The 23,395-nt window shown below is 41.8% G+C and overlaps 2 protein-coding genes and 7 non-coding genes across 10 annotated transcripts; 8 read left to right on the top strand and 1 right to left on the bottom strand.

Annotated features, from left to right (window-relative positions):
- Window positions 1-1,204: 1,204 nt before the first annotated feature.
- On the top strand, window positions 1,205-1,286 carry trnas-gcu (transfer RNA serine (anticodon GCU)). Its single transcript has one exon. It is a non-coding gene; the product is annotated as a tRNA-Ser (tRNA).
- A 185-nt stretch (window positions 1,287-1,471) lies between these two features.
- Window positions 1,472-1,554, top strand: trnas-gcu (transfer RNA serine (anticodon GCU)). Its single transcript has one exon. It is a non-coding gene; the product is annotated as a tRNA-Ser (tRNA).
- A 179-nt stretch (window positions 1,555-1,733) lies between these two features.
- Window positions 1,734-1,815, top strand: trnas-gcu (transfer RNA serine (anticodon GCU)). The gene has a single exon. It is a non-coding gene; the product is annotated as a tRNA-Ser (tRNA).
- Window positions 1,816-2,003: 188 nt separating this feature from the next.
- Window positions 2,004-2,085, top strand: trnas-gcu (transfer RNA serine (anticodon GCU)). The gene has a single exon. It is a non-coding gene; the product is annotated as a tRNA-Ser (tRNA).
- A 447-nt stretch (window positions 2,086-2,532) lies between these two features.
- trnas-gcu (transfer RNA serine (anticodon GCU)) lies at window positions 2,533-2,614 on the top strand. The gene has a single exon. It is a non-coding gene; the product is annotated as a tRNA-Ser (tRNA).
- Window positions 2,615-2,798: 184 nt separating this feature from the next.
- Window positions 2,799-2,880, top strand: trnas-gcu (transfer RNA serine (anticodon GCU)). Its single transcript has one exon. It is a non-coding gene; the product is annotated as a tRNA-Ser (tRNA).
- Window positions 2,881-3,068: 188 nt separating this feature from the next.
- Window positions 3,069-3,150, top strand: trnas-gcu (transfer RNA serine (anticodon GCU)). Its single transcript has one exon. It is a non-coding gene; the product is annotated as a tRNA-Ser (tRNA).
- Window positions 3,151-8,048: 4,898 nt separating this feature from the next.
- Window positions 8,049-17,039, top strand: rab4b (RAB4B, member RAS oncogene family). 2 transcript variants are annotated; one of them, XM_086125626.1, is made up of 9 exons: window positions 8,049-8,153; window positions 8,252-8,465; window positions 11,619-11,699; window positions 11,834-11,948; window positions 12,034-12,096; window positions 12,718-12,872; window positions 12,939-13,034; window positions 13,768-13,928; window positions 14,014-17,039. In XM_086125626.1, the coding sequence occupies exons 2-8, from the start codon at window positions 8,450-8,452 to the stop codon at window positions 13,881-13,883; spliced, it is 642 nt and encodes a 213-aa protein (XP_085981752.1). In that variant the 5' UTR covers window positions 8,049-8,153; window positions 8,252-8,449; the 3' UTR covers window positions 13,884-13,928; window positions 14,014-17,039. The 2 variants fall into 2 exon arrangements, with proteins under 2 accessions (XP_085981752.1, XP_085981751.1); XM_086125625.1 differs by having other exon boundaries at window positions 13,768-17,039.
- Window positions 17,040-17,959: 920 nt separating this feature from the next.
- On the bottom strand, window positions 17,960-22,091 carry ap2s1 (adaptor related protein complex 2 subunit sigma 1). Its single transcript, XM_086125627.1, has 5 exons — window positions 21,929-22,091; window positions 21,420-21,569; window positions 20,494-20,607; window positions 19,728-19,787; window positions 17,960-18,924 (listed from the first exon to the last, which is right to left on the bottom strand). Exons 1-5 carry the CDS (start codon window positions 21,929-21,931, stop codon window positions 18,823-18,825), a joined length of 429 nt encoding a protein of 142 aa, XP_085981753.1. The 5' UTR covers window positions 21,932-22,091; the 3' UTR covers window positions 17,960-18,822.
- Window positions 22,092-23,395: the final 1,304 nt, after the last annotated feature.

Here is a 23,395-nt window from a genome sequence, read left to right as displayed (position 1 = left end):
AATAAGCCACACGGTTGAAAGCGTGTGACATAGCGGTTTATAGTCTGGAAATGACGGTAATGAAAAATATTAATAGAGTGCTAATTGACTGAGACAGCAAGGATGTGACGATTGAATTGCGTCTGTCTGGTGTGGAGGTCGCGACTGCCATTAATCGGTGCTGACATCATCCTTGAGGGCCGACTGTCTTATCTCACTGACACGTCGTAGCACACGGGCAGCTGAGGACAGGACACAACTCGCAAAGGCCTTGGAGGAAAGCACCCATTTGGATTTCTTTACGAGTTACACCTACTTTAGTCAAATTGATCATTTTGGCATTTATTATAGGTATGCTGGACATACGTTCAGTTACTTTAACTTAATGTGACATGGGACACATGGTAACCATCTTTCATTTTATCAATTTAGTTACAATGACATCGGCTGTTTCTTTCTCTCTTTTATTTTAAATTATCATTATTATTATTATTATTATTATTATTATTATTTCCGTTCAATTCTAGCTCCTACCTTCCTGTGTAGAATTTGCATGTTCTCCCCGTGCTGGTACTCCACTTTACTCCTGCGTTCCAAAAACATGCATGGCAGGCTATGAATGGAACACACTAAATTGTTCCAGGGTGGGATTGTGAGCGTGAATCATGTTTGTCTGTGTGCACTACAATTGGCTGTGATGCAGTGACCAAGTGGTTAAGGGGATGGACTGCTAATCTATTGTGTTCTCCATGCATGGGTTCAAATCCCGTCCTCATAGTTTCTGTGGACTTTTAATGCTGTTATACACTGGGTAACACTTTCGCCCAGTCTCTCATCGGCATGTGGACCGGGAAAAACTCCTCCCCCACAAAATAGACCTTTCGACTCGTCGATCATTTATGGTACTCCCCGATTCAGTGGCAGTTTTGAGTCCACTGGAGCCTCTTTGAACAGTGAAAAGCAGATGAGGTGGCCGAGTGGTTAAGGCGATGGACTGCTAATCCATTGTGTTCTACATGCATTGGTTCGAATCTCATCTTTTCTGTAAACTTTTAATCCTGTCATACACTGGTAACATTTCGACCAGTCTCCCACAGGCATGTGGACTGGGAAAAACTCTTCCCCACAAAGTAGACCTTTCACCTCGTCCATCATTTATGGCCCACCCAACTGGATCCAGTAGCAATTTTAAGTGTGCTGTAGCCTCCTTGATTAGTGAGAAGCAGATGAGGTGGCCGAGTGGTTAAGGCGATGGACTGCTAATCCATTGTGTTCTGCACGCATCGGTTCGAATCCCATACTCATCTTTTCTGTGGACTTTTAATGATGATATTCACTGGGTAACAGTCTTGACTCGTCTCCCACAGGCATGTGGACCGGGAAAAATTATTGACCCACAAAGTAGATCTTTCACCTTGTCCATCATTGCTCCTCCCAACTGGATCCAGTGGCAGTTTTAAGTGTGCTGGAGCCTCCTTGATCAGTGAGAAGCAGATGAGGTGGCCGAGTGGTTAAGGCGATGGACTGCTGATCCATTGTGTTCTACACGCATGGGTTCGAATCTCATCGTTTCTGTGAAGTTTTAATGCTGTCACACACTGGGTAACATTTTCGACTCGTCTCCCACAGGCATGTGGACTGGGAAAAACTCTTCCCCCACAAAATAGACCTTTCACCTCGTCGATCATTTATGGTACTCCCCGATTCAGTGGCAGTTTTGAGTCCACTGGAGCCTCTTTGAACAGTGAAAAGCAGATGAGGTGTTCGAGTGGTTAAGGCGATGGACTGCTAATCCATTGTGTTCTACATGCATGGGTTCGAATCCCATCCTCATCGTTTCTGTAAACTTTTAATCCTGTCATACACTGGGTAACATTTTCGACCAGTCTCCCACAGGCATGTGGACTGGGAAAAACTCTTCCCCACAAAGTAGACCTTTCATCCCGTCCATCATTTATGGCCCTCCCAACTGGATCCAGTAGCAGTTTTAAGTGTGCTGGAGCCTCCTTGATTAGTGAGAAGCAGATGAGGTGGCCGAGTGGTTAAGGCGATGGACTGCTAATCCATTGTGTTCTGCACGCATGGGTTCGAATCCCATCCTCATCGTTTCTGTGGACTTTTAATGATGATATTCACTGGGTAACAGTCTTGACTCGTCTCCCACACGCATGTGGACCGGGAAAAATTCTTGACCCACAAAATAGACCTTTCACCTCGTCGATCATTTATGGTACGCCTCGATTCAGTGGCAGTTTCGATTCCACTGGAGCCTCTTTGAACAGTGAACAGCAGATGAGGTGGCCGACTGGTTAAGGCAAAGGGCTGCTAATCCATTGTGTTCTGCATGCATGGGTTCGAATCCCATCGTTTCTGTAAACTTTTAATCCTGTCATACACTGGGTAACATTTTCGACCAGTCTCCCACAGGCATGTGCACTGGGAAAAACTCTTCCCCACAAAGTAGACCTTTCACCTCGTCCATCATTTATGGTCCTCCCCTGGATCCAGTGGCAGTTTTAAGTGTGCTGGAGCCTCCTTGATTAGTGAGAAGCAGATGAGGTGGCCGAGTGGTTAAGACGATGTACTGCTAATCCATTGTGTTCTGCACGCATGGTTTCGAATCCCATCCTCATCGTTTCTGTGGACTTTTAATGATGATATTCCCTGGGTAACAGTCTCGACTCGTCTCCCACAGGCATCTGGACTGGGAAAAACTCTTCCCCACAAAATAGACCTTTCACCTTGTCTGTCATTTATGGTACTCGCAGATTCAGTGGCAGTTTTGAGGCCACTAGAGCCTCTTTGAACAGTGAAAAGTAGATGAGGTGGCCGAGTGGTTAAGGCGATGGACTGCTAATCCATTGTGTTCTACATGCATGGGTTCGAATCCCATCCTCATCGTTTCTGTGAACTTTTAATGCTGTCACACACTGGGTAACACTTTCGACCAGTCTCCCACAGGCTTGTGGACTGGGAAAAACTCTTCCCCACAAATTAGAACTTTCACCTCGCCCATCATTTATGGTCCTTCCAACTGGATCCAGTGGCAGATTTGAGTGTGCTGTAGCCTCCTTGATCCATGAGAAGCAAATGAGGTGTTCGAGTGGTTAAGGCAATGGACTGCTAATCCATTGTATTCTACACGCATGGGTTCAAATCCCATCCTCATTGTTTCCGTGGACTTTTAATGATGAGATTCACTGAGTAACGGTCTTGACCAGTCTCCCACAGGCATGTGGACCGGGAAAAACTCTTCCCCCACAAAATAGACCTTTTACCTTGTCGATCATTTATGGTACTCCTAACCAGATCCAGTGGCAGTTTTGAGTCCACTGGAGCCTCAGTGAAGAGCAGATGAGGTGGCCGAGTGATTCAGGTGATGGACTTCTAATCAGTTGTGTTCTACATGCATGGGTTTGAAGCTCATCATTTCTGTAAACCTTTAATGGTGTTATTCACTGGGTAACACTTTCGACCATTCTCCTACAGGGATGTGGAGCGATATTCTAAAGTGTGCTCTGTTTTGAATCAATGTTTGAATTGCGAAATCGGTTATCTAAACATAGTCCTTGTCCAACAAAATCAAGTTTACACTCATTCAACCTCTCTGAACTTACAAAACACTACAATTTCGGATTGGTTATTTTCCATTTGAACCTTTTCCATTTGAACTCAGTAACATCAAAGTCGACACACCCTATCCGATATGCTCGATCCAGAGGTAACATTCAGTTCAAGGGACCCACTTTGACAACAGAAGAAATTGAGAGAATTTGATGGTGAAATCTTTCCTTCCTCATTAGAGTGTGGGATATTGAAGGACTTCTGGATTATCTTCCTGAGGATCAATGCTGAGGGTTTGTGACAGGTGAGAGAGAAAAGAAATTAAGAGAGGTCTGGGGAATTTATTTGTACCTGGAGGGAAGGTAAATAAGCCTGCTGTGACTTTGGGAAGCTGAGAGATGAACTCAGAGATGGGAGTGTCTTCCAAAAGAACAAATATAAAGTCTGATTCTTTTGTTCGGCAAAATACAAATTTAGCATTGACGTATTTGTTTCTCTGTATGTGCAATGTAGAGGAATTAGTTTTCTGTTGTCAACAAGTCTTTGTGTACGTGCAGTCTGGCATGTGTCCTCAAAGACTTGATGTTCTCCAGAGGGATCTTTTCATTTAAGTGAGTGTTGAAAGATGAACTGTCAGTCACACTGATGGAACACTCCCCCATGTGAGGAAATCTTAACGTGCTTTATTTGCTGTGGCTGGTTGGGCGGAGATGGGGGGGTGGACACACGACAAAAGACGGGTGGCGAGAGGGGATGTGGCACCGCTTTACCCTGCAATTTGATCTTCTCAACATTAACTACCTACTATCAATTCCAATCATTCTGGGTGACATCATGGAGCGATTCCTCAACAAGTTGCATCCGGCAGCTCAGGAAACGCTGAGGATTTTCCGTGTCAATATGTGATGCAAATATATGATTGATTCTTTCAGTTCAGGTGAGATAAGACAGATGAGTGCAGGTTTGTGGTCACAGTTTTGGAAATTTAATTGAATCTTTGGTTTGCATCATTAAATGGTATTACCAGTGTGTAACAATTTATCTCATGTGAAAGTGGAGCTTAAAAAAGTGGACTATTTTGGGAGGAAAAGCAGAGAAATAAAGAATTGAGGTGGAATATATAAGTACAGTATATAATATATAAGTACTTGCATGTTTTCAGTAATTAACTTCAAACACGTATAATGTGGTCAGAAACAAATCTCTGAATTCATTTTACAGGGACTTCTAGTGGACCATGCACTCAGCCAGAATGCTGCGGCACTATTTGAGGAAATTCGGCATCATATTGATGATGATATTTTACTATTTTAATTGTATTTCTGTTAGATTTTAGCATTGTGTGTGTGTGTGTGTGTGTGTGTGTGTGTGTGTGTGTGTGTGTGTGTGTGTGTGTGTGTGTGTGTGTGTGTGTGAGATTTCGAGGAAAATTTTGAAGAAGTCAAAATTTTGCAGTCAATACTAAATGCATGTATTAGCAAACACTGTTCTCTAATAGATATTCAAAAGCATTAATCTATCCTGCAGTAATATCAAGGTGATTTAATACAAACATTGTTAATTTGCTTTGTTTACATTGATCCTTGACCTGATTGACATCTCTCTTTAGTTTGATGTGATTGTTCTCATCATAGTACAAAGTACAATAGGTGCAAAAGTCAAAGGTAAATGTGTTGTTGAAACCTTGTACTATAACTTTCCTAGGACTGAGCATAGGTGTACACTGTGTTCCCAAAATAGATGTGCACTATTATCATTGGTTCATGTACACACTAGTTGTTTGCTAAAATGCACATCTCTGACATGGTGTTGTTGGTTGGCTGGTGGGGTGGGTACATGACTCACACTCATCTGTTGTTGCATTTGAAGTACTACGCAGCTGATTTTTAATCTGAGTAACAACATTTTCGCTTTTAATGGGCAAAAATATTTAATGTTTTTATAACTACATTATATCTAATTATGTGGTTGTATGTTTTTACAAAGTGCAAGATTATATTATCGATAGGTCCTGGCAATTTTTTATTGGATTTTTAGTGGGAGGCATGAATGTATTAATGGCGTTTCCAGGCATTTCAATGGCAAAAGATGATTTGAGTTCTGCGCATAGTCACAGACTGAATTAAAGAATTATCTCAAGACACCACTATCCAGACCACATGTAGACGATCACACACGCTTACGCTCCCTTGTATCACCGCCTTCATTGTTCATGTCTTGTGACCTGTTGTAATTGTCATATGCTTGTGCAGGAGTTTTTTTGCCTAACTCAAACTATCCTCAAAATGAGGATAGTTCGAGCGTGGGGTTTTTTTTCTCTCCCTCTCCCTCCCCTGTGGTTTCTTCCGATTTTCGAGGTTGAGTGAACGCTGGCGTGTCTGGCTGCCGCTGCTCAACCCGTCCTGTGTTTTATTGTTTTTGTTCCTGATTGTAAAGTGTCCTTGGGTGTCTTGAAAGGCGCTTATAAATAAAATGTATTATTATTATTATTATTAAATATATACACTACCCCATGAAAGATAGCAGCAAAAACTGTGTTGCATTTATAGTTTTTTATTCCAGTATATTTTCAAGCAATTATAAAGTCAATTTCCCATAGTATGTCCGCTTTTAATGATGACAAACATGTACTAACTTTCCACAAATAGGTTTCGGTAGATTCCAGGTAACCACTCTTCTCCATTGGAAGTGGCTCATTCCATGTACCCTGTGAAAATGAGTCATTGTTTGTAGTAAACATTGCTTAGGGTTGGCTGGCATTAAACGGGGGGTTTCCCCTCTATAATCACTGTGAACACGTTTGTTATTGATTTTTAGCGTAAATTCCCTCCTGCTTGCATTCATTGCAATTGCCCTCCTCACGTGCCTACATCTAGAGGTACACATGAAACCGTCCATCTGAGCTGGTCATGTTGAAACGTCCAAGGTCGACGCCAACACACAGAAGCACATGTTTGGCCTGCGGCACAGACATCCATCATGATGATGAAACCTGCATCGGCCCAACAGAACAGGAAAGAGAGAGGGGAGACAAGGAGTGATCAAACCCCCACAAAGGTAAGCAAGTGACTAACAGAAGCACGGTCTTTTTTTCCCCCCAGCCAGCTGCACACCTTTGAGCCCACCCTTTCTTGTATAGCCCACCTTAGGAAAACATCCTTGCCTCACACGACGCTCAGCCTTGTTTCCTCCCCAGCTTTAATCTCAGTGAAAAGAGCTTTTAACGATGAAGGGACCTGCCAAAGTGCAACAAAAGGTGGGAGGAACTTCAAGGGATATTAGTAGAGGAAGGCTCTTTTATCACCTGTTACCTTTGGGCGGCCTTACGTATACCTCTCACCCCTGGGCTTTGTGCAAGTATGTCTTTATTAGTAGATATGCAAAGAACAAGCGATAACACGCATTAAAGGTGGGAAAAGGGGAAAGAGTCAACTCTTATATTTATATTTACCCAAAAAGCATGCACTATCATTTTCATTGCCCAAAGATGTGAAGAAAGCATGCACTTCCACTTCCTGAGCCACCTCAAGCGACACCTCAAGGTTCACCAAGGCTACCCCCTGCAACCACTCCGGCTGCATCTTTAGCCGTTCCACCTGGACCGAGTTCGTGAGGCAGCGCAAGGAGTTGCACCAAACCATGTGTTATATTAGGAATGCGGCAAGGCTTTTAGGAACTCCTGGTTCCTGGAGCATGCCGACACACGGCTGGTATTCCGGTACCCGCGCGACAACTGCGACCGCTCCTTCATCACCACCTTCAACCTGCAGAGTCACTTGCGATCCTTTCACGACGGGCTATGTCTTCACGTGCAACCACCCGAGTTGCGGCTGAACCTTCGCCATGAAGCAGCGTTTACTGATGCACTGAGTCGTACACGTAGTTTTTCAGTGACAATAGAATAACGTCCACTTATAACGCTATCTTTGCCTGCCACCTTGTGGCTTTTTGTTGTACATGCAGAAATGCTATTAAATGTAAAGTCAGCAATCCTATTCTGAAAAATATGCCTCGGTTGGTTAAGCACCAACTAAGCACAGTACTGGCACTTTTTTTTTTTTTTTTTTACAACGTTTGCCTCCTTTCTTCGCTGACGTACTAGGCTGAGAGGAACAAAAGCAGGCCACGTCCAGAAAAAAATGGGCGTCTTTAGGATGTGACAAAAGTAGTCATTCAAACGCATTAAATTACTACTGAGTTTATTAGTAGTAGTAGTAGTGGTAGTATTGTGTATAATTTTAGTGCTGACATCATTTAACATACAATCAAGTGTCCCTAAAATGGTGTATCACTGCCATCCATTAATTTTGTCTTTCCGCTGCAAGAAACTAATGTTAATTCATATTGCTGGATGTTGTAATTTGTATCGCGATCTATGTTTGAGATATATAAAATAAAATGCTGGAGGATTTTAAGAGGGACGACTGTATACCGAATTTCAAAAAGGATTGCCCGCCCCCTTCCACAATTGCTCGGAAGAAGCGCCATCCCTGGTCGTCCCATAAATATGCAGCTACTTTGTTCTTCTGCATTATACTGCCCGTGTTTCACCTCAACAAGAATTTGACAGTTCGGTTACTTAGTCCGTTGGGTGCTCCGGAGGGAAGCAGGTAAAAGCAAAGAGATGATCATTTGCTCATAAAAGTTGATTTACTTCCAGGTAATATCTATCAATGAAGGTACATTGAAATATTTTGAATTCCTACAGACTTGAAGTCAACAGTTTAGGCGACCAGTGACGTCATCACGTAGCTCCGAGGTCTGGCTTGGCTCTGTTGGCGGTGGCCGAAGCGAAGCAGCTCAGACAGAATCAGACAGCATTTTTAAAAAACAAACAAACAAAAAAACCCGACTGACTTTCTGAGTCAACTGTGAAAACGGTCCGAGTGACTCGAGGCGGCCCAACATGTCCGAGACGTACGGTATGTCCATTCGGCTTTTGTTTGTTAATTGGTTGCGGAAGTCGCGAATATTAACGTTATATAGCTCAGCTGTGATGTGACAGGCGCTTAGCTACGCGGTTGACTAGCTAGCTTACACATTAGCTGGCGCTCACACACGTCTGGACGCCACTGAGCTTTTATTTAAAGACCCCTTTGTTGGTGTTTCTATCCTTCCACCCACCTACACACCCAGCTTCCGTATCACTGGTGGCGCTGCATTTGGCGGGTGAAAGTTTGTCAAACTTGAGGCGCGCTGACATGTCCCTACATGAATGATGAGTGGACAGACACAGAGCTCCTTAAAAAGAATGCAATTTGACTAGAAATGCGCTCACTCACAGCAGTATAATTGTTGATCACTTGAAGCTAACCTTAGTGGCCACACGACTTCCTGCATCCAGTTCGCCAGCTGCTTCGTTTTTTTTTCTTCGACCTGCGCAGCAATGCCTGATAGTGGTGCCTTTACTTACAGCTTCAAATTATGTTTACCCACTGAAATGAATGGAAATGCCATTAATTCCTGTCAGCCACCTAAAAAATCATTTTTCAAATAAAAATATTACTTCACAGTTGTTACATATGAAAAAACACGTTGATAACATTTTTAAATGCAATGCAAAGAACTAAACAGTTTGTGCATCATGAATTCATGCATTAGTTCAATTGATTAGGTGGCTCCTCCTTGTGTAGTAAAATACTTTCGGGTATATCCAACTATGTACAGTGGTACCTCAATTTCTATTCGCCCCAAACATGACCACACAGCTTGTATTGCTTTTCCATTACAACAGACGCGCCGAGTGATGGGGTCAGGGTCAACTGAACTGTACAATCCTGCACAATTCACACTTGTAATGTGTCACATTTCATAAGTGCTGAGTCACTGTTTTTTGGGGCAGTTCAAAATATGAATTGCTGCTGCATGTTGTGGCAGCACATTTAAAGCACAGAATTGTTCACATATAGAGGAAAAAAATCCATTGCACCGTTGAAGGTGATGCAAGGATACCTAATGTACCCTGTAAGAAGAAGCCATTGTGCATTATTCTCATAACTAGTTAAAATACGGTCAGCGTAACATATTGATTTCATTTATTGTGCTTTGTTAGATTAATTCAAGTCATATTAGTCAACTTCTCCCTTGTTTCGCACTGCCGTTAATGTCATTTTGTGATCCAACACCCACAACTTCCTGGTGGGCTGCTGTTAAAATGGTAGCATTGATGGGGGTTTTTTTCCCACACTGACAGCCTGATTGTCATACAAGGGACTACGGGGACTTATGGGAAAACACTAAAAAGCTGAGGCAAGATTTTAGAAACAAAAGCGTTTTGATTCTGTCAGCTGTGTTGTCATGGCAGAAGAAAAACAAAGTGAATGCACGTCTGTGCCTTCATTCTGCTGCAGTCTGCCGCTAGTCTATCCTAGAAACAAAACAACACCTGCGTAGTGTTCGAGCAAGTAGGTTAAAGGTACTCTTAATTTTTCGAGTTCTGAATTGACTTCCTGTGAACTTGAAAACTGAAAAAAAAAATCATATAAAAGATGAACATTTGAATTTTACTGAGTCAACACTTTTCAGCTCAAGGGCTAACATTATTTAAAGGACAGATGGACCAGGTTATTTGTAAATCATGTCATAATAATTCATGTGTATCAAAAAATCATCCTGAGGATAAAACTATTAATTTCTTTTTTGACATGTTTTATTTTATTGACAAAAATAATTGACTTAAACAGCTGAATGAATCAAAACATTTTTTAAATGAATAAATGTGAAACGTTTTTTCTCGACTAAAACAATAACTCTCCCATTTTAAATGACTGAGTTGAACTTTATCCTGCCCTTTGCAATGAATTTAGTTTTCCCTCATCTCAGGGTAAACTACCTCAAAGTATTCACAGAACCTGCTTGCAGGAATACCCCTCTGCACCTTTTGGCATGTGTTTGCCAAATAAGGTGGCTTATGGGAAAGTTTTACGCTCCAGTAGACCGTCTCATCTATTGCATAATCACTGTTGACCATTGGCTTGGTAGGACACACTGTGGATTTGTAGTTAGCATGTCCGCCATATTAAAAAGAGATCTGGGATTGAATCCGAGTTGGAAGTGGGGAATTTCATTGTTCTTCCCATGATAATAATACGTTTTGTCCACACAATAAATACTCTTCAATTGTCCATAGGTCATTGGTATGAATGTGTGTGTATGTGTGTGTGAATGTGCCCAGTGGTTGTCCGACAACCAGTTCAGATTGCACCCCACCTCTTGATCAAGGTCAGCTGGTATAAGCTCCAGTTCCCCGCGACCCTGATTAAAACAATTGCAATAGAAAATCGGTGGCTGGATTCAGTTAGCATGTGACACTGCTTTCAATTCCAGACTCAAGCAAGAAGCTTCACCACGGAAGGCTTGAATATTAACAGATGTGGAGTTCACAGTGATTACAGGTTATTCTTTTCCAGCCAGGTACACACACACCCCTAGAAAGTAGAATAGGTAGAAAGTAGAGTGTGAGCCCGTATCTGATTCACCAGCACATCTAAAATTTCAGGTTAGGGGCTAAACAAGTCTGGAGCCCCGAGTTATTCGATTAATCTTTGCACTCCGACATGACATGCTGAGATCACGCATGGTAACGGTTCAACTTCCATGTTTTTTTTTTTCTACTTTTAAACGTGTCATTTAAAAATAAATAAATAATTGGATATTTCAGTCTGTTCAAGAGTCACAGCACACAAGAGCTTCTTGAATGTCATCAGCATGCATCCTGGGCAAGCCTTGTGTCGTCAGAGCCATCCATCCGGCTTGTCCTCCTCCGCAACAACAACATCTGTACAAGCAGCTGGTAATGGCTATGGCGCAGTCACCCAAAGCCATGTTTAACAGCTCTCATGCCAAATATGTAAAGTTGTGCTGCTTCACTTAGCCACGCGGCGAGTGCACACGGACCGTGTTTTGTGTGCACTCAGTGACTATGAGGTGAAATTAGGGCCTGCCAGGAGCTGTGAGAGTAGGAGCTTGATGAGATTAAAAGGCTTGTCTCTGAGGCTGCAAGTGCCAAATGCAGCCGGTTCGCGTTGTCTCCTGACATTTGTTTAGCATTGATCTCCGCTCTTCTCTGCTTTCAGACTTCCTCTTTAAGTTCTTGGTGATTGGCAGCGCCGGGACGGGGAAATCCTGTCTCCTCCATCAGTTCATTGAGAACAAATGTAATTTTTTGTTTTTAATGCACAATTCCACATTGTGTTATTAAAGGTGATTCGGTGACTTCAGACAAAAAAAAAGATCTGAAACAGCCATCATTTTCAAGCATTGTGTTAAATTAATACCTGTGCAATTGCAGTCAAACAGGACTCCAACCACACCATCGGTGTAGAGTTTGGTTCCAGAGTGGTCAATGTTGCTGGGAAGACGGTCAAACTGCAGATATGGGACACAGCCGGCCAGGAGCGCTTCCGGTAACTTGTCACAGATTCAATTTTGAAACTGTTTTTGCAGTTGAAGAACATTTGAGAATTGAATGTTGCTATCTGGCTTTCACAGTTCTGTGACACGCAGTTATTATCGAGGAGCAGCCGGAGCACTTCTTGTCTATGATATTACCAGGTAAAATGCTTTTGCTTTTGAGGGTCACAGGGCCCAAGAAGGCACAGCAAATTACTTTTGTAGTTTCTGTTTTTCATACAAATATTTACTTAAATTATGAGGGTAGGTTCGTGACAGACTACGCGCGTTTCGACTTCAGTACAGATTTCAGTCAGGGCGCGGCATTGAATACAGCTGTTAAAAATAGCCTCAAACACTCACTCTGGTTATCTTGGCAGCCATGTTCCTATTAGTCAAGTGAACATAATTGTATAGCACTCAGGGATGTTGATAACAAATGGATTCCTGATGATAAATATTGACTTGTCTGTTATGTATGTTTGTCTGCAATCAGAAACAAATGTACAAATAATGATTGATGATTGGCTGGGTGTATACAAAAAGTCAACGTAGTCTTTAATGTTGCCAGGTTTTGTGATTAAAAAATAAATAAACAAGCCAGACCATAGCAGCCGATCCCAAAGACATGTAGGGAAATCTAATATTGTCAACATTTGGACATAATTCCAAAGTATGTTTGATTAAAAACAACAACTACAATCCTCATCACAACTCCAGTGGGGCGTGGTGTCAGTGGCAGCTATTTCTGTTATCCATTTGTCCCTGTGTCCTGTCCTCCAGCCGAGAGACATACAACGCTCTGACCAACTGGCTGACAGATGCACGCACACTAGCGAGCCCCAACATTGTCATCATCCTGTGCGGCAACAAGAAAGACCTTGAGGCCGAGCGAGAGGTCACCTTCCTGGAGGCGTCGCGCTTCGCTCAGGAGAACGGTAATTCAAACACTCTTGTTCTGTTTTACCACCTCCTTCATCTTGCTTCCGGCTCGGTTTGCACAGAACTGATGTTCTTGGAGACCAGTGCTCTGACAGGAGAGAACGTGGAAGAGGGCTTCCTTAAGTGCGCTCGCACCATCCTCAACAAGATCGACTCAGGTACTCAGCAGTTGTATTCCATTCTCTGCTGAATCTTAGTTTGCTCGCTCAGGGCCCAATTTTTTGTGCCCAGTGGACATCTGGTGCAAGGTGCGGTGTAAATCTTCTTCGGGGTGGGCAGGTATACCAAAATTTATTTCGGTATTTTTGGAAGACCCGTGCGAGCTGTTGCAGCGACTTGTTTCGCTGCCAATCGAAGCGGCTCCTCTCATTCCCTTTAAATGGCACATGCGAGAGGCGCACTGATATTCCTCGACATGACGGAAGAGGACACTGATTTGCTTAAGTACTACGCTCAAAGTACGTTTGTAAGGAACTGCAAACAGACCTCTACGGGCTGATCACTGAGATGTGTGTTTGCTCTTGGAGACTGGCTTCACAGTCATAGATATCCCAGGTTAGCACAGTAAGTGCTAAAACTTGTGAGAATAAGAGCATCAAATAAACATGATAGAGGTATGGGTAATGCTTCAGAATAAAGAATGAAAATGCAAGAGGCTTGAATTTCACATACTTACAAGGTAATTTTTTTACGTGACCAAAAGCAAAACAGTGTTCAAGAATAGGCTTGGTGGCAGGTGGTGCCTTCATTCATCACCACCTTATATGTTATCCAATTTCTTTACAAGTGAGTACTTTTACAAACTCAGGGGGGGAAATAATAACACCCACCCCCCGCCTCCCCTTTTGTTGATCTGTCAGTGCTGGTCACTGTTTGCATTTCGCTCCCCAGGCGAGCTGGATCCAGAGAGGATGGGCTCGGGCATCCAGTACGGAGACGCTTCGCTGAGGCAGCTGCGACAGCCGCGAGGCAGCACCTCGCAGAACAAGCAGCAGTGTAGTTGCTAGGTCTCTGCACTCCTCCTCATCCAGTGCACAGAACGTCTCGTACAGGTCCGTGACGGCTTCTAACGCTTGTGTTGGAGCCAGTGGATATGTTTTTAAGTCTCCTTCTCGTCTGTGTGTGTGTGTGTGTCAGCTCCAGGTGTTTTGGGGTGTCTCACACACGCCTCATGGCACCTGGATGAGTGCTCGCGGCGACCACTGCAACTCCTGAGCCTTGGCCTCTGGTAAGGCCTATTTATGCGTGAAGACATGCTCTGATGGTCTTCAGTCCTTACCAGATATGGACAAGTCAAGGGTTGTTTGTACGGACTATTGTATTTTTATTTATTTTTCCTCATTCTGTTTCACACACACACACACAACCAAAATTTGCACATCTTTGGTTTATAAATTATCGTTGATCGACGAATTGCTGGGTGTACTCTCTTCAGCACTTGAACATTCGTTGACTGTTTTTGTAAATGGAACTACTGTATTTAAATAGGAGAGATTTACGACGCCATTGCGAAGCTTATCCACAATTTAAAAGCTGAAAAATGTTGGCATCAAATTGCACTTTTATTACATGGGAGTATTGTCCTCGTTTCCGTCCAGATTAGTTTAGTGTTGTTTGGAATCTATATGTTGCCCATTATTTGCTGAAAAAGCACAAAGGCAGAGCTCATGCTCCAGCTGGACCAAGTTGAAGTTGTACTAGCGGACCTCCCAAGTCACACATGCCGTCGACAGACGTCACAGGAAGCCACAGTTCCCTCAGAGCGGTCATATGTGAGCAAGCGTGTTTTGAACCTCCGGAGTAGTTTTTCACTTTCCCTCGCCAAGCACATGAGCAGCTCGGGGCTCTCCCACATGTTATTGAGAGAGCAACGGGGAATTTGCTTCTCCGCACCGCAGCCAGCGAACTTTGTGGGGCTGCGGAGGCCGCGAGGATGAGAAAAGAAAAAGCCGCCACTCAAGGTTAGAGTGACCCAAAACTAACAAGATACGTTTTTAATGTCATCTCTTATGTGTGTGTTCTCACACATACACACTTTATCATCTCAAGTGAGCACGTAAGCACACTTGGAGCAAAGAAAACGTGAATCATGCAAATGGGAGATAATATATCTATCTATACATCTTTAAATGTACAGTATATCAAGAAATTGTCTTCATTTTTTCTGTGATCGTTTTCTTCCGTATGAAGGAGTATTAGGGTCACACTGAAAAGAAAAACAAATTCTTAGATTGCAGTGATAATGTTATGTGAAAAAAATGTGACTGAGAATTCAGCTGCGATTTGCTCCAGCAACAGAAAGTGGATGGATGGTACGACAGTGCTGCTTTCCAACCTCCTCAAAGATGCATCAAATGTAGTTTTTAATGAGGACAATAGCATTCTATCAATATTGTCATTCGTAAAATAAATAAATTAATAACATCATTAAGTAGAATATAAAGAATTATATGTTTCCGACGATAAGTTGCTTCAAAGCATCAGGTGCACCAAAAACAAAACAAAACAAAAAAAACCCCCATAAACATAAGTTGCTCAGGAATTAAATTTTTTGAGGAAAATTTATTCTACACAAAACGAGACAAAGAACAGTAAAGCTCGGACTCTCCCTGAAAAGCCCTCTTCCCTAATCATGGGAGCGTTCGGAAACTTTTAGCGTTGTTCACATTGTTCTGTTGGGTTATTCAGAGTGCCCCCAAAAAAGGAGTGCCGGAGCCCAGTGCGTTGGGCAATGCAGATGGAAACCGGTCAAGCAGAGATTGCTGATTACTTGGGAGAGGAGCGCACTTTGCCTCTCCGAATACACACATGCTCCGAGTGGCGTTAGGGCCTCAGAGTGAATTTCGGAAAGCGTCCTGTGTTGTTGATGGCGGAAAATGAGTTCCAGTTGGATAAGATTTCTGCTTTGAACTACACAAAACGTTTTGTTTTCTTCTTAAAGTGGCTTACTTAAACATGAATGTTGCATCGCAAATGTGGCCAAAGGTAGAATTCTGATCAGTTGTTGCGCCGTTTACTGCTGTAAATCCTCTTTGTCTGTGTAAGGGAGCAGTATGCTGAAATCATGATGCGTCACACATTTGTTGCCATGACTTGTTGTTTTTGTTCTTCCTCCATTTCGTCTTCAACTTTCTTTTGGAGGGTTGACAAATACTTTTGATGCATTACCGGCGGTGGTTAGAAGGTGGCGGGGACCACTAAAAGAACATCAACACAATTAGGCAATGCAAAGGTTGTGTGGTTGTTTTAAATCACAATGTATAATTCTTGTTTTATGTTGAGTTGCGTACACTGCCACTGTACGGCGCTCAGATTTTTTCCTGGCAAGTCAAAGCAAAAAAACAACCCCCACCCCCCGATTCATTCCTCGACTAACTTTTACGCCTGGTCACTCCTATCTGAAGGCGCCACTGTGTTTCCTGTGAGTCTGTGTTGGAACTGGGCCATCATGCAAATTGAAAATCGAAATCGAAAATCCACAATCGTAGCACCTGCCGAAATGCACTGGGGGCTGAAATGGAACCCAAAACGTTCTTCAAGAAACACTGCTAAAGATTTTGTATGCGTAAAAAGGGTGAGAGGTTAACCAAAAAGAAAAATAACCTTGCAAAATATTGAAAGGATTTTGGGGGGGATTGCAAATATGGGAATCCGCGGGTGCTGAACCATGAGTATGTGGGGGTCCAATGCACTTAATTCTCATAAAATTACCCCCCGCCCCCATAAAGTTCTACTCTTTTCTCCCACTGTCAGTACTCTTTCTTTTCAGTGTGGCCTCAACTCTTTCCTTCTATAAGTGCACTTTTACTTTTCTTGTTTATATGCTGTAACTATGGAATTGTACATTTTCGTTTGACTTGAAACTGTCATAAATGTTTTAACTGGAGGTGTCGGCATTTCTTACAAAGGAGCAACTGCGTGTGATAATTTGTTTTTTTCTAGGAAGAGTTTGTGTTCAACGTGCAGCCGGTATTTTCTGATGTCATCCAGTCTACGTTGATGCACTCAGTTGCTGCTTGGTAACAAATGCTACATTGTCTAAAATAGGACTGTAGATGTTCATTGTACATAAGAATTGTCTTTAGAGGGCGAGTGTCGCTCATTGATTGTAAGGATTATGCAATCCCCAGTAAATATGCTTGTCTTTTTCCAGTGAAAAGCCAGCACCTTTGTCATTCAATGTCTCCTATCACATTCTGAGTTTCCTTCGTAAAATCCCTCAAATAAATTTCAGTTGGCTTCGGAACGCCGTGAAATGTAACAATGGCTTCACATCACCTTCCACTGTGGAGCACTTAGTGTTTACGAAGCAACGGAGCGAGGTTATGATATCACTAGGCTCACGTGATGAACAGTAAATGGCTGCCACGGTGCCCCAATCGTGTTGATTTATGCCCCAGGTTTGGTTCAGTTACAACCTGAGCGGTTTTATGTAGCCTGAGTGGATGTATCGACGGATTTATTGATCTTGGCCATGCTGTTGGGGTGATCTCATAATTCTATTGCACGAGGAAATTGTGATACTGACAGTCTGCCACTAGGTGGTGTTACGTCACCAGGTTTCTTACTAGATGAAGTAATTAATAATCCTTTGGTCAGCACTGTGGACAAATCCAACATTTCCACACTTTATTTGGACCTGGACATTTTGCATCAACGCTATCAGTTGATGTCAAGTATATTACACTGGTCCACAAAAGTTTAATCAATATTTGAATTTAAGATTTAAACAAACCTTAAGCAATTTTTTGTGCCGATTCCAAATCTGGCCTCGTTTTTCTCGAGCATGTCAGGTTTTCATAATATAATATATTTAGTAGTATTTATGAATCAAGGATAGTTTCAGTAACGGTTGCATTTTTTTCTGAAACATCGCTATAAATTACAATGCATGGTAAAGGAACATTGTTCTGTGGTAATGCAGTACAACTTTGGGGGGTAATAGATCAAATGAAAACCGGAGTTTTTTGTGTGTGGGTGGGGGGGGGTCGATTTTCTGATGCTTTGAAATTTATGTTGTCAACAGTTTATAGATTTTTAAAAATGCTACGTCATAGGAAACGAGATAATTGGAGTCCAAAAATGTTCTCATACATCATTTTATTTACACAGAATGTATTTGAACTGGGAGACAATACTGCAAATAAAGACTTCCATCAACACGCTTGGGTGGAAACTAAAGGGAAGCAGTACACACTAAAACGATTGGGGAAAAAAAATACAAAACATAGGAAACCACCATGGAATATGGTCAATGTTAGGGCTATGGGAGGTGGTTTCACAAGAAAATTAGCTTTTGTTGTTGGTTTCATGAAGCCAATATGTGACTCACATTTATGAAACGACTACATACTATTTGAGGCGCACATGTAGCGTGCTCTGGAATGATTTTTTTTTCATTTTATAGTCGATATAATTATTTTAGGATACAAGTATACAATATGCACGAACCATATAAGCACATGTCACAGTACTGCTTTATAAAGTGTGTCAAACAAGCACCGCGTCATGAAGAGTATTAGACTACATTTGAAATGCCATTGCAATGAGGCGGCCATCTTGTGATACAACAGGTTGTCATCGCACACTTGCCCGCAGTACGCTTATTCAAGCCGCTCTGAAGGGCCTCCGAATTAAACTTAATGGTGAGCCACATGTAAAATGCCCATGATGAGTTTTTGACATCAGTGGCAGGTTTTAAAAATCACCTAAGTGCCGGATGCACTGATTATGATGGTGCTTGTTCATGACAGTAGTGCTCTGAGATGAGGGTTAATTGGAGGGGCTGGATGTGAACACACTGTTGCCAAGTGACAACTCACTTGACTTCCCAAATGTAACTTTCATATTGAGCAGTGCGACACAGCCAAAATATCACTTAACAATTTCAAAGGTTTAGGAACTCCCCTTTATCAACAGGAGGGACGCCAGGAACATGTTTGTTGTCTATTCCAGTGACTGGAGCATGAGGAGCTGCTTGAGGACCTTAGTCTGACTGGTCTCCCTGATCTCGCCGGCGAGGAACATCTCATCCACCACCGTGTACACCTGGAGAGAGACACGGCTTGGTTAAGTAAGGCAGATGGCGTTCCGACATACAGTTGATCAGCAGCGAGGGGAACTGCAGGATAAAAATACTCAATGATGACCACAAACCACGGAGTGAAAGTAGACATGACATTATCTCCTGCCTTACTCGTATAAAGACGAAGTTCCTGGAATGTTGCCTCACCAAATGACAACTTGTCAAGTCCTCATATTTTAAAATAAGCATCAAATGACCAAACACAGACTTTAAGGCCTCAAATATTTGGATAGTGACAGCCTTTATGATTTCTTCGCTGTGCGGCAGCACAGTCAAGTTGAAGTAAAACTTGAGCTCCAAGTGTAGACATTCATCAAAAGAAGTTTTACAAAACGATATAATTAATACCCGCTATCTGGAGATACTGGAAGTCAATATGCAGTGGTCTCAAAAAAGTATATTAACTGAGATAAACAAATCTGAATGAAAATCCTCAATAACTGCCTGAAGTCTGGAGCCCATGGCCGGACATCATTTTCTTGTGGTGGTGTATGAACAAAAGAAAAAAAAAACTAATTGTCTTCTGGACACTTATGCACTTGGGTTAAAAAAAAAAAAAAAAGCAAGCGTTATGTTTAATATGTGTCCGCAAGATAATTTTAAGCCTTAAGTAATTAGAAAGGCCGGCAAGAGCGACTGGGGAGTTATTTGTTGCTAAGCATTCTCGCCTTGACCTTGCAAGTAACAACTACCGCATAGGTGTTAATTACAAAGAGGAGGCTCATTGTCTTTTGTGTTTGGGTCGCCATTCTGTCAAGGCACTTACCTTGTAGAAGTTGAAGACGAGGTCCAGTTCACACACGTTGTGAAAGTACTCATTGAGCACCTTGGGGGGAGAGACATACATTCAAGTCTTATGAGTTCACACTCAAATGATTATGAAATATCCTTCCATAGTGTAGTGACCAAATATTCAAAGTCACACGGATCCCTAGTGTTATGCCCCGTGACTCCCAGGACTGTCTAAATTACAATGTTTCACCCAGTCACCGACAAACAAGTCATTAGATGTTTATCACTTGGATCAAAGACGACTGTATGTTAAAAAAAATAAAAATCAGCACAGGATAACTCAAGAGAATGAATGATGACATTTATCACATGTCTTCTGAGTGATGGATAGCAGGAGAGGAGACGGCTGGACTCCACGAAATAGACAAAGACACACAGGATTGCATTGTTTATCTTCCGCCTTAAGGCATTTTAAATGGAAACATAAGCTCTTTGCTTTAAATGTTCACTTGCTCCTTCTGTATTCTGTGAATTTGATATTTATAACCAACATTGATTCACTTTAGTGACCTCTTTACGAGGAAAATAATACCTAATTATATTGAGGAATTTCGTAAGCACCTATCAACAAGGTACTCCCCACAAAAATGTGATGAGGTGCAGGAAGCAAGAGAACAGTAAGGATGATCATTAACAAACATTCCAGAACACAATCAGAGCATAAGAACTAAATCATCAAAGTTGACTTACTGAGCAGCTCTAGTGTAGCTAACATCACGCTGAGTGCATATGTTTCTTACCTCTACAAAGTTGTGGATTCCCTCGAGATATGCCAGGTTATTATCAGTCACGTCGACACAAATGCAGAAGTAGAGTCCAGCATAGCGTCGGTAGATGATTTTGAAGTTTCGGAACTGTGGAAACAATACTTGTCAGCCTTAATTATTTGGCCATAAAGTGCTTTTAAGGAACTGCAAGTTGACAAGAATACAGTAGATAAAAAAGTCTACACCCTTTCAAATGCCATTTAGTCTCAGGACTAGTAACAGCATAAAAAAAAGATATATTACTGTGACAACACTGGTTGTTATTTGGAAATTTTCATAATTCCCTCCAACTTGGCTAAGACTCGTCCATATGACAATAATTAGTTTCTCCACATCTTTGGGAGTTTCGTTGAATGAAGAAAAAACGGGTGCCAATACGTCTGTTTTGCTCAGCAAATTTTTTTAAAATATATTCTTTGGAAACGTTTATGTGGGTGAGTTTGTGATTGGCAGTTTGCAGAGGGCTGAGGAGTAGCTAGCGTTGGCCACCAGCTGATGGCCGACCGCCTTGACACCTAACAGCCATCTGACATAAGATTCCAGCACAGGTCCAACAGGGAGGTTGGTAAACTCCTCAAGACGACGCAGAGAAAGTTTGTGATCCCTATTGGTAGTGATGGAAGCTAGTTGCTCAATAAGAGGTACAGAAAATGTCCAACTATAAAGAGTTGTATTTTAAAATGTGAATAGCTATGAGTCACCGACTCCAAAACGTAATAAAATAAGGAAAGTAAGATAACTGGTGGGCAAAAATAAGAAGGCAACCCATTTCTCTAAGATTGTCACACGGAAGAACGTGTGTATTTGTTGTTTTCGAAATTTTGTCACTGGGTAAAGGGATTGAGACTTTAAATCGCTGCCCGCATGATGATTCCAGTCCCGATCAGGAATGAACTCGCCTCCACAAAGTTGGTGTGCTTGGCATCTCTGACAGTCACCACTGCGTGCACCTCCTCGATCAACTTCTGCTTCTCGTCGTCGTCAAATTGCATGTACCATTTGGCGAGTCGTGTCTTGCCGGCTCGGTTCTGGATCAGAATGAAGCGGATCTAAAATGGACAAAATTATATCAGACGGGGGAAATACAGCAGTATATCACAGTGCAATGCCATCAAACATCACTGCTGTGACGTCAAGTGGAGCATAGAAGACCGATTTCATTTTAAGGTACACTTTCTGTTTGCAAGAGCAAAGTGGAAGCGATGACGAAACGAACCGGGGCACTTATTTTCACAAGTTGATATCACATTGCTTCTAAGATAATAGTTACATTGCCTTGTTTGAATAGTATATTATGTGCCTTTAGCGCTTCAGCCAAGTGACCTGCGTTGCTAAATGTTAAGCACGCTAGCGGTGATCGGCAACAAAACTATAAACATTTTGTTATATTAATCAGCGACGTATTTACCATGTTCGTTTCCTAATTTACGACCTTCTAAACTCCAGCAAGGCACGTTCGTGGAATACTATGCAGCGCGTTTATTCCAATTCATAAGTAATTCTTCAGACCGCTCGACCGCTATCTCTTCCAAGCTAACCAGAAGTAGGGGAAATAGTAATGTTGCATTGCATGCTGGGGGGAGTAGTTTTCATAAACGCGTTTGGCGCTATCGGCGAGTGATTTAAAACTCCAAGAACCCGCATCCTTTAGTAATGACTTTTCTTGTGCCGAGATCACATGATTCAAAACCAGTCAGTTTTTTAAATCTTATTTAAACGGTGCGTGGTGCATTCATCCACAAATATAATGATTTTACCAAAAACAAAAACATTAAAAAAATACTCAATAAAGATGAGTAATATCTAGATGAACTGATTAGCTCGACAGAGCACTATGTAAACTGCTGAGCACCAATTTTACAAGCAGACCCATAAATAGGAAAGCTGTAAAATTTACAGTGTACAGGGTGTGTGTTTCCTTGGTTTTTCAGAGGAATACATTTATTGGAAAAAATAGTACATCTGAAGATTTTTAATATTTTATCAGACAGATGACATGTTAAACCTTCAGGAACATGAATTGATAGGGCACAAGCACCCCAAAAACCGATAAAATAACAAAACGTAACCGAGGACCGAACAGGTAGGTTGGATTGCTCCACACTCCACTTCATTTCATTCAAATTAGCCACGGCTATGAGTAAATTAATTTTAGCAACTTATCTGTTATAAAAAGGGGAAAAAACTAATTATGAAGAACAAATAGGTTTGTGATTTGTAGAAAAAAATTATTTTAGTTTACTTTCATCATAATTTAGCCTGCATGGTAGAAATTTAAGAGTAGAACGTACAGTACCAGTCCAATCCAGGTGTATTTATAGAGCAAAAACAGTTTATCAAGTGTTTATTACAATGTAACAAAGAAAATAAACACAGACATGGATGAACAATACATGGAAATAAAAAAATACATGAAAAAAATTAAAAATCACATTTCAAACTGAAGTATGGCAAAAAAAAGGGGAAGATTCGAAAACTTACACACACAAAAAAAGGGCAGACAAACAGTTTATGTTCACTCACTTTTCTCCTTTTTATAGGCCTTATTTTGTGTTAATGACAGAAGGAAGACCACAATCTATGATCAAATGGTATTATAATTATTAATGTATTAATTTTTGATAAAATGTAAACAGTCTTCATTGGGATGGAAAAGCCACAAATAGCCAGGAATGAGCCATAACTGTAAGTGGTAAAGGCACTACTCACTTTAAGTCAATCATCAGATCCTTTTTCAATAGTGCTTGTTCTTATTTGGGTCATGGGTGAGTTTGACCCTATCTCAGTTGGGCGAGAGGTGGTGTCTCCGGCCTGAGCATTTGTGGGAATTAAATGGGGTGGAGGAACTTGGGACTGTCAGAGATTGCACAACGTT

This window comes from Hippocampus guttulatus, chromosome 12 (assembly GCF_054856545.1).
Source record: "Hippocampus guttulatus isolate MCC_2025c chromosome 12, RoL_Hgut_1.0, whole genome shotgun sequence".
NCBI classification, from domain to species: domain Eukaryota; kingdom Metazoa; phylum Chordata; class Actinopteri; order Syngnathiformes; family Syngnathidae; genus Hippocampus; species Hippocampus guttulatus.
The sequence above is the reverse complement of the archived record's forward strand: the minus strand, read 5'-3'. Positions and strand labels throughout refer to the sequence as shown.

Excerpts from the sequence above, each read along its gene's own strand:
- ap2s1 (XM_086125627.1), bottom strand. Across the intron at positions 20,608-21,419 it reads AGCACACCAACTTTGTGGAG|TTCCGAAACTTCAAAATCAT; the intron begins GCGAGTTCATTC and ends TTGTTTCCACAG. Across the intron at positions 19,788-20,493 it reads GAATCCACAACTTTGTAGAG|GTGCTCAATGAGTACTTTCA; the intron begins GTAAGAAACATA and ends TCTCCCCCCAAG.
- rab4b (XM_086125626.1), top strand. Across the intron at positions 12,873-12,938 it reads GCGCTTCGCTCAGGAGAACG|AACTGATGTTCTTGGAGACC; the intron begins GTAATTCAAACA and ends CGGTTTGCACAG. Across the intron at positions 13,035-13,767 it reads CCTCAACAAGATCGACTCAG|GCGAGCTGGATCCAGAGAGG; the intron begins GTACTCAGCAGT and ends TTCGCTCCCCAG.